The sequence below is a fragment of the Dreissena polymorpha genome, chromosome 14, assembly GCF_020536995.1.
Source record: "Dreissena polymorpha isolate Duluth1 chromosome 14, UMN_Dpol_1.0, whole genome shotgun sequence".
Lineage (NCBI taxonomy): Eukaryota > Metazoa > Mollusca > Bivalvia > Myida > Dreissenidae > Dreissena > Dreissena polymorpha.
The window spans coordinates 62,443,970-62,462,875 of NC_068368.1; the positions used below are offsets into that span (position 1 = coordinate 62,443,970).

General features: G+C 35.5%; 1 protein-coding gene across 1 annotated transcript in view; it reads left to right on the plus strand.

Annotated features, from left to right (window-relative positions):
* The window catches only part of LOC127857427 (G-protein coupled receptor GRL101-like), a 75,885-nt gene extending 57,223 nt beyond the window's left edge, over positions 1–18,662 (plus strand). Inside the window, 15 exon segments of the mRNA XM_052393823.1 lie at positions 769–910; positions 1,389–1,498; positions 2,388–2,505; positions 3,776–3,844; positions 4,716–4,787; positions 7,618–7,689; positions 7,997–8,068; positions 8,333–8,404; positions 8,557–8,628; positions 10,909–10,980; positions 11,540–11,738; positions 12,412–12,959; positions 15,773–15,881; positions 17,284–17,452; positions 18,301–18,662. Of these exon segments, the coding sequence (XP_052249783.1) occupies positions 769–910; positions 1,389–1,498; positions 2,388–2,505; positions 3,776–3,844; positions 4,716–4,787; positions 7,618–7,689; positions 7,997–8,068; positions 8,333–8,404; positions 8,557–8,628; positions 10,909–10,980; positions 11,540–11,738; positions 12,412–12,959; positions 15,773–15,881; positions 17,284–17,452; positions 18,301–18,443 (2,039 nt within the window). The 3' untranslated portion in view covers positions 18,444–18,662.
* Positions 18,663–18,906: the final 244 nt, after the last annotated feature.

Consider the following 18,906-nt stretch of genomic DNA (forward strand, 5'->3'; position numbering starts at 1 on the left):
TTATATCATTCTACTAATGCCATAAAACAATGCTCTATCCATCAGTCTACCTATCTTTGCCATCCATTGCGAATTCGTTAATATACGCACGCTTTCTTTAATTTGACCAATGGGAGTCACATTTTTAATAAATCCCCGAAATGGATGCACTGGGATGTTTGCGGCTAGTAATTGATTGTGATTTATTGGCAATAAGCTTAGGATGGACGCATGTATTGAATATGCGGATCGCGAACGGAATACAGTATTTATCATTCGTATTCAGAATATATTTTGCTTTAAATTGCTGATCCGTTTACGGTGTCATTCCTATTCCCAAGTAACTATAAATAACATCCACACATAGTGGAAATTGTATTTATTGTTAACGAAGTAAAGTAATTCGAACCAATTGGCTGTGACCTTGGGGTTCAGTGCAAAGAGCATTGAGGCATACATTCAGGACAAGCAGTTATGTACCCCACTGAATAATGGGCGGACATAACTGAACTCCATAAAACTGTATTCATTCTTGAACTCATTTTCCTGCTCACATATATGTTAGTACTGTATAAATGTAGCGTTTCAAAGTTTCGTCCCATAAACTGTTTAGCCATCCTTTTTACAGCCAAACGGTCGCACATGTCAAGAGTTGCTACTTTAAGATATTGGTCGGGAATTATAGTTTTTATTTAAGTATTTTACCTTTTTTCACAGTGTTTCGTTTTTCCTTTATTCGTAAATATACGATCTTATTTTTGTAAAAGCGGGGCATTTTATTACTCTCAGAAAGAAGGCGGTGCAACATCAGTGAATTTCGCTGCGCTAACGGGCAGTGTATCGACCAAAAGTATGTCTGCTACAACGGAAAGAAAATTGGACGAAAGGGCTGCATGGACGGATCCCATCTTCTTAATTGTCGTAAGTAACAGTTCTTATTCTTGTTAGTTTTTTTATTATTATTCATCTTTATTGTAACAATACGAATAGTCTGTTTTAATATATTTGTCGTATGCATCTCTTCGTCTTTCATTTGAGTTCTTCTGTATATGCATGTCGTTTAACGTTCCTCTTGTTAACTTTCTGTTTTGGATTTTTGTTTCGATACCGCTTCCTTTTTTGTTAGACGTTGTTAAGTCGACATGTAATTATGTTTAAATTGGATTGTGTAATAGTGCTAAAAATAATAAGTATTTAACAATTAAGAACTATTATATTAAGAATAACGAAATCGAACATTCGTTATAATGTACATTCCAGACAAAACGGAATTCATGTCATAATAATTCAGTCTCGAATATGTGAATTTCCATAACATCTATTTAAGTTTATATTGCAACACACTTTGTTAATAATTATAATTAACGCATTGCACGATTATTTGTTCTTTGTTCCACAGGCAACCATAGCTGTCTGTCCGGCCAGTTCAAATGCACGTCCTCCTACTGCATTGACACAGAAGACAAGTGCGATAATAACATCGACTGCAAGATGACATACGTTGACGAAAAGGACTGCGGTATGTCACAAGATATGTTGCATTTGTGTGTCACTTCCGGCACGTGCTCCGGTATCGTAATGGCGAGGGTACCGGTGTTCATATTACTATTGCCCACACCCTCAAAATTGAACCTGGCCGATATGGTCTTCAAGCAGCAAGGACTAGAAACATGTGTGTTGTTACTGGAATACACGCTATATTAGATTAGAGTGGGATCACACAATTTCCAGTTAAGTTCCCAGTATCTCATTATATTAATTACATATATATGTCCATCTCTCTTTATTAGGATTCTTTTGTTATTTTTAACACAGTTGTTTAAATCCATGCTCCGTATACGCGTTTTGCAACCAGAATACATCTCAGACCATATATATGTGTTTAATTTGAACGCACGTTGTTATTTATGTCTTCATTTTCCCAACAAGTGTAAAAGACAGGTTTATCATGTTTAAATTGAATATAAAATTGTTTTCCAAGTGTTCGCCTTCATATCTCCAGCGAAAGTATCCGACTGTTTTCTAATGTTATATATGTATATAACGAACTGGTGTCACGTGCTCCTGTCAATTGGCGGTAGCTAAATGAGATGTAATGTTTTCTATAATATGTGTGGTTTAATTTAAGACTTTAAAAAGGTTTCACGTGACCCGTTTTCAAATGAGTCTCAATGTTGCAACTAACACATGTTCATCTATAAACGTAATTTTCTCGTGGCCTAGTTCAGATGGTGATCTTAACATTAATGCTAACGTTTTAACTTAAATCTGTAAATGTTTTTTAAGTAGTTTAATGTGCCACAGACAAGAAATAATTTGCTAGACTAGTACTATAATGTTGTAACTAAATTATAAGTGCAACTGAATTCTGATTTTGTAAACTCAAATGCACCTGCCTTCTACGACAGGCTTCACCTGTCCCAGCCCCGAGAATGTATGTGACTGCATTGACATCGAGATGCACTGTGAGAACCGCGGCCTCGACCACCTGCCGTACGATCTTTCCAACGAAGACATCACAAAGTTGTAAGAGCTGTCGCCTCGCACCGTACCCTTGTTTAAATATGTTTGGGCGGCGATTTGTGAAAGGAGGTTCAATGAATTTGCGTAAAGTGTCATTCCAGATTAGCCTGTGCATTTTGCTTATCGGGGACCACACTTTTCGCTATTTGTTTGTTTAAAGGAATATCGTTCTTGACGAAAATCAAGTTTAGGCGGAAAGTGTCGTCCCTGATTAGCATGTTCAGACTGCACAGGCTAATCTGGGACGACCCTTTTCGCACATTAAACCCCCACCTTACAGAGCGAGGCTCCTATATATTATCAAACTTAAATGTGTAGTGAAGATATTTAAACCTGCAATGTAATTAGATGACATAGTATTGCTCTGCATGCACTACAAAGTACAACAAATCTCTCTGCATTAAATCTAATCAGAAATAAGACGTGGTCGACTCATAAACTTTAATGTTTATAATTCGTCCTAAATTTATGTTATGTCATTTACCACACAAAACTAGTACAGTAGTAAGTGTAATATATGAACACAAGACATACCATTTAATCACAGTGAACTCAATTTGTTTGAACATGCATGCATTATTCCGGAATTATTTGTAGATCTGTATAAACGCCCCTGCTCTATAGACTAAAATCTCCGACAAATCGAAAACAATATAAAAATATAGTCGTTAGAAACGAAAAGAAATATTCATGTATGGTTTCAACAAATCAGAATATTTACGAGTTTTATCTAGCAGCAGAAAGAAACTTTATAACATAATATTCTAACGAAATGCTGAAGCATGGGTTATAATAAGGACGATCTTACATTGTGATAATCGAATAATATTAACCAGTGAGCCAAGTAAGTAAGACAATCAAATTGCTCCATATGGTCGTCCATGGTGATCTTTATACACATGAAAGAAATCATCACAGTAAAAGCCCGCTGTGGCCAGCAAAATATATGTGTACAGAATATTAACACATGATACGCAAAATTTGATTGGCTGACTAACTCGTGGCTACGAGTTAGCTAAGTCGGGATCTCGAGATAGCTCAAATTCTCTCCTCTTTTGTTTAATGCACCCTTCCTTTATTTACTGCATCACTCTTTTTTAATTGCACTCCTCTATGCCACCATATGTAATAGCGTTCTCGACGCGTACTTGTCTAACCATTTCCAATCGATTTTTTTTCTTTAGCACATGACTATTTTCCCGGCTGCTGTTTACATTTTAGTCATATGTCTCACAATGCCATCAATATCCCGGCTACTGTTTACCTATTTCAGTCACATGTCTCACAATGCCATCAACTTGACCAGCGACATGTTTGACAAGCTCAGCAAGATCGTATACCTGTAAGTACGGGCCGCATAAGTGAAGACTAGAGACGTTAAGGAATGTTTCACACATTCTGAAAAAGATAATATCCCATTTTGGTTTCAAATATAAAAGAAACAGCACACTGTTTATCTAGGAAAATATAACACAAATGACGCAGACGTATGCTAAAATACAGTAACTTTCATTATCATTTCACATTTGCATAGTTTTCAACCGATGCAAACGGAAATTGCAGCATAGCTCGGATGTTCCGTTAAATTAATTTTTACATTGAAATTCACAAAACAATTAAAAAATGCCAAAGTCTCTTAACAATTGCTTAAAGCAAGTATTTTTCAACCGGACCGCCCCCTCCCCATACACGCATGTGTCCTTCTTATGGAAACTGGGCTAAACGGGTATATCAATGCACTTAATTCCTCACGGATGTTCAAATAAGAGTAAAAAAAGTTAGTCACTTTAATAAATAAACCTTAATGGCTTGAAACCTCATATGTTGTATCATTTGTCAACAGCGCATTTAACATTGCATGATTAGGACCCGTTTGTTCCTCTATCAAAGATCGAAACCGAGACCTAAGTAAGAATCCAATGGCTGACTAGATTGCATTATCATTGGTTATTTTCAAAAGGGCGAGATATTGCAATCCCCTTAAACACACTTAAACACAACATAAAAAAAAATAAACTCGATGTTTTGACACAAAATTGTTAAACCAGTTACATTAATTTTATGATTTAAAAATGGCAGACGATACATAAACAAGATTTTGCTGATTTGAATATTGTTAATCAGTCATATTCCAGTAATGTGCTAAATACAGTTAATAAACATGTGTTAACATATATATGTTTTAACACTTTTAATCATGTCGTTCATTTCAGAGATTTAAGCTCGAACGGGATAGTTCACATACCGGACGGGGTGTTCAAGAACTTATGGCGACTGATAACGCTGTAAGTAAATGTTATTTACGCACCTAAACTATTAGCTATTCTGAAATCACTATGTGAAGTTTAAAAGAGCCTTACAGGGATCTTTTCACGGTTTTGGTAAATTGACGAAATCGAAAAAAGTTGTTTCAGATCCGCAAATTTTCGTTTTAGTTATGATATTTGTGAGGAAACAATATTACTGAACATTTACCATAGTCCTATATAGCCATTATATGTATCTTTTGACGATTTGAAAACCTAAAAATTATAAAGCGTTGCAACGCGAAACGATTGAATAATTTGAAGAGTTCTGTTGTTTTCGTTTAAATTTACGAAACTACGAAGATTGCTTTTATAAGGTATACAATAATTAAATTGTGTATACCCGGCGGAATAGCCGAGAGGGCTAATGCGTTTTTTATTCAGACTTACTCCAGGACTCCGGGGGTCACTGGTTCGAGCCCTGGTACCGGCTACTTTATTTTTTCCTTTTTAAATTTTATTCTTGTTTTTTTACTGGAGCTTTTAAGATCCAATGTTTACATTTATCAATATAAAGCATTTAATGACAAACTTCAAAATATGCCAAAATCTGTGAAAAGGCCTCTTTAAAACATGAGACCGATTAGCAAGGGTTGTTCGTTCATCTCAGAATGCGAAAGAATTCCCTAATATGTTTATTTTTCACCGATATTAATGTCATTGTTATTTAATTAAACCTGTCCTTACATGATCTTTTGTTTCACTGTTTTTAAAACATAAGTTTCCAAATAAACCCTTTTCACAACGTACATGTTCGTGATTTATAAATTGCAATAGCAGTACTGTTTGTTAGAACACCAACTTCGAGTGCAAGACCAATTTATTGGTTTGACATTGCCCGGGGATTTTTTTCTAGCAGCCTGTCTAGTTGGAACTAAATTGTTTCGACGTAGCGTGTCGTAATTGTTAATTATGATGCCCATGAAATCCCCTATTGCTTGAGCAGTTGTATCGTGGGTGTCACAATAACAGTTATGACTAGACGGTGAGGGTGTGGCGAGAAAGTACAACTATTTCAAGTATCTTTGTCATGGAACAGATTCTCAAGGCAATTTATATTAAGAGAGCTTGATACCCCATGCTATTTACTTTATTACGCCTGTATCTTGTTATATCAGCCATTATTGTTATATCAGCCATTTAATTATCATCTTTAATGCGAAACCAATGTTGACTTGTAAAAGACAAAGAGGAGTGTATTGCCTCACAATATCGATAAATTATTTTCAAATATTGTTTGCGATGCAATTTAAAACTTTTTAATTTTCGCGGTCAGAGTCGCGGCTTCTCTGTGGTCGCTTTACTAGTATATTTCTAATTCTTATTTTTTTCGCTCAAATACACTTCTTAATCGATTTGGGTGAATTATAATAGCAGTTTTGGTACTCATGAATAATCAAACGATCTTTTCCTTTTTTCATTCCATTAGTATTTAAGAGAGTTGTTTCATTTCATCGGTCATTAGTTTTCCCATCAATATTAATGAAAATTCAATTTTGTCAGCCAGTTATAGTACGGTTTATAATATGGTAACAACGTTACATATACCGTTGGTTCCGACGATGTCTTTCTTCTAATCCCGGTTATAGCCGATCGTTTTCTCTCTTATCTTTCTTTATCTAAGGATATATTCATTGTTAGGAAACATCATTTTCATCACATTGATTCAACGTCAACATATTTCAGGCAATGCATACATTAATCAACAAGTATTTATTAAAGTAAACGTATAGGCTAAGTGTTAGGTTATTTTTACTTTAACCTTCTCAATTCAAAATAAAACTGTTGTTTAAAATTAAAGAATATAACCCCATTTATTTTGTCATGTTGTTTGAACCCCATTTTCTAAGCGGGAAAATAACAAGTGCCGAAATACAACTATACATTCAAAACAACATTTGATACGGCCACACATGGATAAACGGTTAATTAAGAAAGGCTCGTCCCATCCGATAACGACACATGATAGTAATTGAAGGAAAAAGTATCACACTAACATATGTTCGTTTCCAGACAACCCTTGGTTTTAATTCAAGATAACGTTGTGATACAGGGCAATATATTCGCTAATTCCGTTCAGAGCAAAATGATTTTCCAAGTCACATAGTTTCATGAGAAACTATACAATATAAAGCTAAACTGTATGTTTCAAATATTTGAACTCCATCTTACTTAGTTAACAAAGATTCGATCACGTGTTCAACGGGAAAGGCGATAACAAGAAATATGACAATCAAACATGACCATTACATGGTCGCATTCAGAGATAATTGCTCTGACATAGACTGTAATACTATTTTGTTTGAAAAGAAAACGCAAGAAGGAACTACGGTCTATAAGGGCCATATTTGGCTATGTTTGGTTTAATTATACAATTGTTTTGGACTTTGTTTGTTTACAGTAAATTAGTATCTATGCAATTGACTTTTACAAACGTACGTAATTAAAGCAAATGCATTTCATTTTATAAGTATGTAAATTATACACCTCTCTTCTGTTATTTTACCACATTTCGCAAGTTAATCCGATGCATGATAATTTGAGACGTGCTAAATCAAAAGGGGGTTTTAATGCATTTGCATAATGTGTCGTCTCAGATAAGCCTGTGTGGACTATTCAGGGTCGACGTTTTCCGCTTTAATGATATATTACGTTCCAAGAAAGTCTCTTCTCAACAAATAGCCAGGTAAGGCAGGAAGTGTCGTCCCTAATTAGCCTGTGCGGACTGCACAGGCTAATCTGGGACGATCTTTTACGCACATGCATTAAACCCCATTTTCACAGAGCATGGCTCGTATAATACTTCCAGGAAGCTTGAAAACAATGGTATAGAAGTGATCACCAATGGGACCTTCCACGGGCTGACTTTCTTACGAACTATGTAAGTCACGTGTTCGAATGAAGAGTTGTCACTCAGCGAACATAATAATGTATCATTTACCTACGTTTTTGAAGAACTTTTTTATTGTATGATATTCGGTTACAAGTGTTGTATACAAGCTATAAATATAGCGTTGTATTATTACTATGTTATTGGTATATAGGTTATACGGACGCGTGCTGTTCCATTACACCGTATTACGTTTAGCATATAAAGCATACTCTTTATATAATCACCAATATGGTGTACTATGTTTTGTAGTAAAGTTTCAACCACTTGCACCTTAAATTGGTTGTTATGTTTTCAGAAACCTTAACGGCAACAAGATACGTGAGATGACTCCGTATGGATTCATGGGGCTGTCACATTTACATGCTCTGTAAGTTATAGCCCCTGTCTAAAATTCAATTGCCGCCGATAAGTTGCTTTATATCAATATGATTGTAATATTGTAGTATAGTTAAAGCTTAAAATGGACGCAATGTAAACACATTATTTGTCTTTTTACATAGAAAAAATAACATGTTTCAAATATTAAAGTATCTGTATTGGACTCGTAACAATAACATGTAAGTCTTAAATATTTTTTTTAATTTTAGCTTTATACTTGTCAATGTAAATATTATAATTGTGTCTTGTTCAGGAATCTCAGTTATCAATCTATCCAGCGTCTACATCAGAACACGTTCTCCGGACTCAGGAATGTTCGCACCCTGTACGTATTTTTATGTATTGCATTTAAATGAATAAACTATATTTGTTTCATTTGAACCTGATTTAAATATATCCAAACGTTCAACAAAACTAAAGTAACAATGCCTTTGTCATAACATGTTAACACCATATGTCTTGTGTATATTCCTGCAGGAATCTGTCCCACAACGCTATCACGTTTATCGAAGAAGGCGCGTTCAATGGCCTCGCATACTTACTTTCTCTGTGAGTATACCCACGTATGACAAACTGCGTTCAATGGTCTCGCATACTTACTTTCTGTGTGAGTATTCCTACGTATGACAAAGTGCGTGTACATGAGTCAGGCTCTGTGAAAACCGGACTAAATGCATGTGCGTAAAGTGTCATAACATATAAGCCTGAGCAGTCCGCACAGCCTAATCAGAAACGACACTTTCTGCTTTTATGGAATTTTAAATTTAAAGATAGTCTCTTTTAAACGAATATCCAGTTTAATCGGAAAGTTTGGTCTCTGATTAGCTTGTGCGGGCTTCATTCGCTCAATTGCTCCGAAATGCTATGCACATGCAATAAGGTCAATTTTCCCAGAACGAGGTTCGTATAGTCGCAGGCGGGTTACAATGAATGGTATTGTTAGTTTTCAAGAAACACCAAAGTCAACTGGACATTTAACATATAACAAATCTAAGGTTACCTTTGAAAAAGTACTCACTGTCGTTAACCGGTGATCAAAACAGTAAATTGTCAAAATTTTCTTGGCCTTTATATTGACAATACTCTATCTTGGAAACTACACATTAACAGCGTTTGTTAAAAAATGTCATCACGAATGTTTCTTTTGCAAAAAATAAAACCATATCTAACCCTTGAAATGCGTAAGCTCTTCTATAATGGTTATATCTCACCTATATCCGACTACGCATGCGTTACCTGGAGTTCAGCGGCCAAAACGGAAATTAATAGAATAGTCAAAATACAAAAGCGTTGTGGTGCACATATTTTTAATAAAAAGTACAACACTAATTCAAAAACACTATTTAAAGATCTAAAATGGTTGACTTTCGAACAGCGTAATCACTATTTCACGTCAGTTATTGTATTTAAAGCATTTCACAATCAAACCCCAACATACATACGTGACCTTTTGACACCTTCACAAAATAATCACTATAACTTGCGATCTTGCGAAAAGGGGGATTTAAAGCTAGTGCGAATACCCAAAACAAACTATTTCAAACAATCGTTTGAATTTTCTAGCAAAACAATTTGGAATTCGTTACCCCAATATATACGTCAAACAAACAATTTAATTACATTTAAGAAAAAATTAAAAGCTTATCTTTCTTCCACACTTTATGAAATAAACTGAACATGCTTCATGTTGTTTTAGTAAATAACATTAGTTTAATGTTTAAATACTGTTCTTGCATAGATGGTTATTGTAGTTTTATGTCTGTCATTTGTTTTTCAATTATAATATATATCATTATATGTGCATGCATATATGATTCTTTATGTTTTGTTCTTATTGCTCAAGATGAAATATGATGTATTTGTTGTAAATTGTATCTTGTTAGAAGACCTTGTTGAAAATAAGAGATGTATTATATAAATTGCATATTATGTAATTTCATCTGATGTATTTCTTAACAAGTATATCTTCTTTAAATAAAGATTTTATTATTATTATTATTATTATTATTATTCGAACTCTCTCACCAGTTTTTGCTTTCCAATTATAAAAAACCTTACAATTTATAATAGCTAACATCCGGTATTTTTATTTATTTTTAAAACAGCTATTTTTCGAGAAGTATTTTCAAACCATCGAACATCACAAACATCAACAAATTCGCTTTGGAACATCACAAAAACAGAAACTCTACAATATAATTGTATGGGTTAATACGTGACGTTGAAACGCATACATACGTGATGTCAAAGCGCAGGGATTGGCTAATATTGCGTACTCATTTAAACATGAGTGGAAGTGTTTATATGATAATGCCTCGGTTTCAGAGACCTGTCTGTTAATCACCTCGGTACAGTCCAGACGAATACATTCCACGGTCTGGGATTCCTGAATTCACTGTAGGTTTATATGGAACTATTTTTGTTTTGTTCTGTTAATGCGAAAGCCACAGGCCTTTGAGGCGCTCTCAAGTCCGCTCCAGTGAGGAACCAGTAGTGTGTGCCTTGAGTAATAGTTGTATTTGAGTTGTGTGCCTTGAGTAATAGTTGTATTTGAGTTGTAATTAATGATAAAGTACGTTTTAAATGACAACTCACATACAATTCACATGGCAATACTCTCCCAAGAAAATAGGTATGTCTTATAAGTAGCACAAACTATCACCGCATTCAGATGGAGTTTTGCCGAATTATTCAAGATGAACGATGTTTGTTCCGGCATATATATCATATCATACTCTGCTCATATTAAAATCGTAACCGGAACATGATATATTTAGCAAGGATTGATATTAAACCTCGATAAATGTTAAATTAATTATCATTGCACAGAGACATTTCAAAGAACGACATCGACGTCATTGAAGAGAACGTATTTTCTGGACTGAAGTCTCTGGATTACCTGTGAGTTGTGGCTAATGATTGAGTTTCGTTATGGAAAAACACAGCTTAATGCAAGTGTCGACCCAGATTAACATGTGCACACTGCACATGCTAGGCAGGGGCGACGCTTCTATGTTTATGGTATTATTCGTTTCAAAGAAGTCTCTATAAATAAAAATCAAGTTTCGGGAGAAAGTTTCGTCCCAGATTAGTCAGATTTTCCACAACGATGCTACCGTATTCGCTCCTTCTGTTCAATCGCTTGTGTTAAGGGCTAATACAATATACAAGATCTTTTATTATTTAATGTTTCCAAATGTTCAAGCATTTATTAAGATGCGTTACGTGCTTGCATTAGGATACATTGCCTACTAAAAACTATTCCACAAATTACTAATACATGTACGTGATAGAGTCGGCAATGCATCTCATTCACATACGTATATTCATGCACATTAATCGGAAAGGTATCTTATCATCGCCATCATTAATGTGAATAATTGTTATAGAAAGATGTTTAATAAGACAAGACCCGGTAGAGTATTAACGTTTTATTTGTAAAACCCCGATCATCATGCAGATTGACTGACGAGTTCCGATTCTGCTGCGCGGCGCGGGTGGTTGGTCGCTGCCTCCCGGAACCGGATGAGTTTTCTTCGTGCACAGACCTCATGTCCAACTACGTTCTGCGCGCCAGTATTTGGATCCTCGGCTTGGTCGCCTTCTGGGGAAACATCGTTGTGGTTGTGTGGCGGACCATGGACCTTAGGAACGGCAAGGTGCTGCATATATTAGTTTTTACCTATTTGTTAAGCTAGATTGCATCGAAAGTCTAAGGTTAATTAAAATGCTATCGAGTCCGTTTCTTAGGCAGAACCATTACCTAGTATCTTTGCGATAGATCTTAATTACACTTCCACAGTGGTACCCACAAATTCCCGGTCGCTAGGCTTATAACATATTCAGTACGCTAAACGTCCTATAAGATGCCGAATCCGTCCGGTTATACTTTTTGTTTGATGTGAGATTTGCTTTTGGGCAACACATTTTGACGTTTTTCGGAACTATCATCTCCCGACCGCCCATGTGATACCTTCCAATTGCCCTGGTGTGCCTTCGTTGTTTGGAAACATAATTGTAGTTGGTTTACACACAATGGAATAACGGAACGGCACGATAAACTGTTTACGTTTTTTGTTTACTTTGTGTTTAACGTCGTTAATTTCCGGGCTTCACATTTGATTTACTTATTCGACATCGTAGAACTTGCTTAAGGGAGTTGCTTCGATTTCTTTGTTGTTAATATTGCAAACCATCATGTCACAAAACTATCTGTAATCAAGTAGCGTCAAGGATTTTAATCAATTTACACAGTCAGTTCATAAATTATCAGGTTGTCCTCGTTTTTAAGCCACATAAACCATAACCCGCCGCATGCTTACTCCCTTGCAGGTCCACTCCTTCCTGATCACAAACCTCGCCGTGGGTGATTTCCTGATGGGAGGTTACCTGATGATCATCGCCGTCGTAGATGCTTACTATCGAGGAAACTACATCCTGTACGACCGGTTTTGGCGGGAAAGCGTCCTCTGCAAAGTGGCGGGATTTCTCTCCACGTTCTCCAGCGAGCTCAGCGTATTGACCTTGACCGTAATTACGCTGGATAGGCTGATATGCATCATATTTCCGCTTCACTTCCGGCGTCTGAAGCTGAAGGGCGCTTTTTGCGTGATGTCATTCGTCTGGGTGACGGTGTCTGTGGTGTCCGCTATACCGTTGCTAGGTATCGACTATTTTGGGAACTTCTATGGCCGCTCCGGCGTGTGTTTAGCATTCCACATTACAAACTCAAAGCCCAAGGGCTGGGAATATTCCGTTGCCGTGTTTCTCGTTCTTAATTTCATGTCGTTTCTAGTGATCTTTTTCTCGTATCTTCGGATGTTCTTCGTTGCTAAGCAGACACGAAGTGCCGTACGAAAAATTCAAGACAAAAATGACAGGTGCGTATTCTTGGAAGGAAACACTTACTTATAAGTAATACCTTTTTGACAACCATACGTGGATATAATTTCTAAATACATATCATTTAAAATCAATAATAATTAACAGTACATCACAGATGTTTTTCTTAAACAAAAATAATTTTAATGAACAGCTTACATGTAAATTTTATAATAAATACTAGAAATGGCGCGGCAGAGTCCGACGCATATCCCCACGTCGCATATTTGACCCCCGGGCGCTCCAGGATTGGTAACGGGGCCATGCATAGCTGAGATTGACCGTATTGTCATAAGAGAAGTTCAGTATCAATTAGAAGTGAATCGGTGTATAAATAAAGAAGTTATAGTAAAAGACAATTTTGGGTGGGTGTGGTCTATGTGGGCGGGGCGCCCCAGGGTTGGTAATGGGCCATGCCCGTATTGTCATAAGAGAGGTTCAGTATCATTTTGAAGTGAATCGGTGTAGAAATAAAGAAGTTATAGTAAAAGGCAATTTTGAATGGGTGTGGTCTATGTGGGCGGGGCGCCCAAGGGTTGGTAATGGGGCCATGCATATTTGAGATTGACCGTATTGTCATAAGAGAGGTTTAGTATCAATTTGAAGTAAATCGGTGTAGAAATGAAGAAGTTAATGTGAAATAACATAAAAAATGAGTGAAAATCTCTAACATGGCCCCACCCTAACCCCCATAACTTTTGACCCAGGGGTCAGATCAAAATTCCAAATAGTGCAGGGTCGCACATATGCTCATAGCTATAATGTGTGTAAGTTTCAAGGTTCTATTGCTAATAGTGTAGGAGGAGATAGTGGCCAGGACGGACGGAGATCAATACAATATCCCCACTTTTTCTCCAAAAAACGTGGGGATAACAATACAAAATCTAAAAAATTTACCAAGTTCCCTTAACCAATAAACTGCTTGTGTATTTTGCCGATCCAGAACTATTTTGTGATCAAGGTAGTTGTGTTTTTATATGTGATATCATATAACATGTTCACATAACCAACGTAGTAACTGCTCAAAGATATTTATGACATTAAACGTTTCAAACTTCTTTGCCAGCATCAGACATATAACAACGTATCATGCTTTAAAGCCGTTGTTTTCCTTGTAATTTTAATTAAACCTGCTACCCATTTTGTACTATGTATTTGCATAGTTATTGTGCAGCCTCGCGTACTACTTAACGTCTATTAACCCATTTATGCCTAGTTGACTCAACCATCCTTCTAAACTGGATCAATTTATTTCCAAAATTAGGGATGTTTAGTATATTTATTTCTATATTTAGAATATTTCTTACATAAATTACTTTGCAAACAGCGAAGACCCGGATGAGACGCCGCATGATTCTCATCTGGGACTACGCTGTTTGCCAAGGCCTTTGATCTAGACGCTAGGCATAAATGGCTTATATAACACGACAGGTTTTCATATTTTTATATCTTTTAATTGTTTAACACAGTATATCAAGTAATAATTTTATGTTATTAAAAGTCATATAACGTATAAAATTGCGTCAAAATTAGTAAAAAAAGCAAAAATGAAATGACTTCGTTCTTAAATATTTCTTGTGACTATTTAAAACATCCTATATTATTCTTTTTTAGCTGAATTGTGAAGCATTAAGTAAATTAAATTAACACATGCAATAATTTCAACCTATATCTTCATTTACAATTATAAGTTAGTATTGACAAATACTTGATATTTACTGTATCATATTCATATTATAAATTAGATAAATAACATTTAGTACTGCTGCTTCTATTAATTTATGTTCAAGATAAATATAAAATGTATTTCACGCAGAGTTTTATATCAATACTTCTCTCGCGGCACCTATTTCGTTCTTGGTATTGAAGTAACATAAATACTCTAAATCAATGAATATTTCGCGAAGTATTTCGTAAAATAAAGTGAACACATAAAAAAATCAGTGTTCCTAATAGCAATAGCCAACATTTTAACGCTAGATGTGGTATGGTAACATGGATTTAACGATATACACAATGCTAATGTGTATTTTTTATGCAACAATGTATTCCATGTTAATTTCCCGCAACGATTTCTCTTGATACGACACACGAACATTAACATGGTTAATGAACATGTGTTGAATTAATTGTCCCACAAAATTTTACCCGACCACATGGAGCTTTGAAATTGTGGTTATTGCTATGAAAAACATTCATTTTTTTGTTCTATTTTTATTTTTCGAAATATTGTACGAAATATTCGTTGATTTTTAGTATTTATGGGCTTTTATGGCCAGTTGCCCACTCAGCCTGGAATTCGTTTATCCATTCCAACTCCTTAAGGAATTAATAATAGCGCAACTCTCAAGTATACATTGGTACAAAGAAAGTAATAAAACAGATAGTACATTATTATGGAACACTAACATTATTTACTTAAGAATCGGGGACACTTCATGAACTGTTGCCCTTGGTCTTAGATGTCGGTTCAATTGTTCAAAATTGGGTCTCCACAACTCAGAAAAACAATTTTACTGCCCGCATATTCCCCCAAAAAGTTGTGAATATGATTAATTGAGGAGTTAAGAACGTATATTGCGTAGAATCATAACCCTTTATGGCAAGAAAACAACATTCGGACGCGTTTGTTTTTAAAGAAATTCTACTTCAAAGAACGATGAAGACAATATTCAAATAAAAGAGCATTTTTGGAAAGAGTTAAATCATAACTCTTTATGTAAAAAAGCAATTGGGCTAGAATATTTTATTTAGAGTGTTCAACATAAAAACTCAGAACATCGAAAATGTATACCATTATGTTATTTTTCAGCGCCATGGCCCGTAGAATGACCCTGATCGTTGCCACCGACTTCTTCTGCTGGGTCCCCATAATTCTGCTGGGCTTCGCCTCGCTAGGTGGAGCCACGATTCCCACAGAGGTCCGTATATTGTTTCGATTCAGCATTCAATAGTTTTTGTAATCTAAGAATAGATATGGAGTTGTTATCGTGTTTTGTGATATCAATTATCTTATCATTTTTTGAGGATTTACTTTGTTTGGTGGCGCCACAATACCCGAAGAGGTTCGTTTGGTTCCTGTACTGTTTCGATTTAAAATTCAAAATTTGCTCGTAAAATAAAAATAGATGTTGTGTTGACTTATGTATCATGCATTATTTAATAATTATTTTGGGATTCGCTTCCATGTGTGCCTCAACAAATTCTAAAGAAGTCCGTTTGGATCATTTTATATGCATTTGTAGAAAGAACTTAACCATCAAATCTGGTACCAAACACGTTTTGCGAAAATAAAAATTGTTGCTAGATTTCGAAAGTTTTTATTATGTTATCTTATGTTTAAATTTAAAATGCGATTTTAAACATTTTTAATAAATTGAATGTTATTCAAGTCTCACTAATACAAACTGTTAACAATCGCAAGGGTTTCACTAATCTATTATTTATTCGCATCTATTAGGGAGTTCGAACAAACGTTTAAATTTTCCAACGTACAAGTGGTAAATAGTTTTTTTCATCCCTTTCGAATATGTAAATAAAGCAAATCTAGTGAGAAGTCACTCGTCTCTCGTTCACCTGTTGATTGCCATACAGTGATTGGTATTATCCGTCTTGATATATGGATGTAAAAATAATCTTAGAAACTTAGACGAGTTAACGTTCTATTGCAGAACTGTTGCAACATTATTTATAAACTGAAAACTTCAATAATATGCGTCTTCTCCATGACCATACATTCCAGTGTTTTAAAGTCGCCTAAGACTTTCAACTTGTGTATTTCTTAATTGTCCTTAATGCTGGACAAAGGATGTCACTTAAACATTTGAGCCGCGCTCTGTAAAAAGGGGGGTTTCGAACGGCAGGGACGACACTGTACGCCTAGACTGGATTTTTGCTAAGAAGATACTTTTTTCAACGAAAAATATCATAAAAGCAGAAAAGGTTGACGACACTTTACGCACATGCATTAAATCCCCATTTTACAGAGTGCGGCCCATTATAAATAAAATTATCCGGTTAAAGGTATCACTAGGCTGCAGCTCAGCAGGTGAACATTTGTTTGTACATTTACCTCGTTTGGCGTATTGTTATGGTATGAGCTTTGTTGTTTTAATAGTCAACATCATCATCCGTATATGTTGCGTATTCCGTCCGTAGATGTAAGCCTGGGTCGTTGTGTTCATTCTCCCTCCGCATTCCAGCATACATGTTTTTAAAATATCTCTGTTGTCTTATTATTATTGTCTAATCTTTATTGATAATATAGTCATCTATCTAATCTTCATTGTAATTATAGTCATCCGAATGTTGTTCCCGATGCAGGTGTACGCCTGGGTGGCCGTGTTCATCCTGCCCCTGAACTCCGCCGTGAATCCCGTCTTGTACACAATCTCCACGGCGCCCTTTCTACGTAATTTCCGGAAACGTGCTAGCTACTTCCGAAAGTCTTTCAAGTTCTCCACTAAAATTGAGACTAAGAACAGTTTCCTCGGTAAGTTATGATTGTGTTAATCCATTCTAGATAGGTATCTATGGATATTTCCAAAAGCTTTGAATCTCACTTCCTCGTAGTGCATTGGTTCTTTAAAATTGAGCGCATTTTGCTTTCTACGAAATTGCAATTCTGAGTATTAACAACGCAGTTTGTACTTATTAAAATATAAAAGTACATAATATATTTGATTAAAGGGTCCTTTTCACAGATTTTGGCATATATTGAAACTTGTCATTAAATGTTTTTAATTGATAAACTTACACATTTGACCTAAACATCTCCATTAAAAAAAAAAACAAGAATACAATTCAAAAAAGGAAACAAAAGTAACCATCAACTGGGCTCGATCCACTGACCCCTGGAGTCTTGGAGTAAAATATCTCCCGCTTAGACCACTCGACCATCCGAGCTCTTGCTATGAGCGGATGTACTTTTAACTTATAAAAGCAATCTCCGTAGTTTCCTAAACTATAACGACAATAACAGCATTTTCCAGAGTATTCAATCTTTTCGCGTTGAAACGCTTTATAATTGTCAGGTGTTCATTTCGTCAAACGATGAATAGAATTGATGTTGTAAAGCATGGTAAATGTTCAGTATTACTATTTCCTCACAAATATCATAACTAAAACGAAAATTTGCGAACCTGAAGCAACTTTTTTCTAATTTTGCCAATTTGTCAAAACGTGAAGAGGCCCCTTAAATGTTTAGTTGAAAATATTCATACAATTGTTCATGCTTTTTTTTACTAACTTCATTCTTTCAATCAAATGTTATTTTAGTTTGTTCATAAAAATAGCAATTAAATTTATAAAATAAAAGCATTTCACGCTTTGTTTCAGAAGACAGATCATCCCATGTCTGGGACCGGAAGCCCATATACCGCCATCTTGAATTGATGCGCATGCGCAGTATGAACAATACGCCGTTGACCAGAGATTCTAGTCACAGCCGTTCCACTACTCGTTTACATTCGGATCACCTATAAATTTCCAGCACATGACTTGTATTCGTAGAATTTGATCATTTTACATCGCATGTTAAATCAAAGTACTGACAGTACTGGTGTGACGATGCTTTTGAGAGGATGGATATAAAAGCATCAGGTTAAGTTTATCTACATCACCACAATCACCACAATTGTGTATGTTGGTACGAAAAAAAATTTGGCACACGAATTTTGCGACAAAAATTTGGGTATGAAAACAAATTTGGGTACGTAAAAATATTTGGGAACAAAAAAATTGGGACAGAAAAAAATTTGGGTACGAACAAAAAATTGGGGATGAAAAAAAAATTGGGTACGAAAAAAAATTGGGTACGAAAAAAAATTGGGTACGAAAAATTTTAGGTACGGAAAAAAATTGGGGGAACGGGAAAGTAGTACCTGTGGGGAACTTGACCCACACTCGCACATTTTCGGCCCTTTTCCGTCAAATATCAGATAAGTT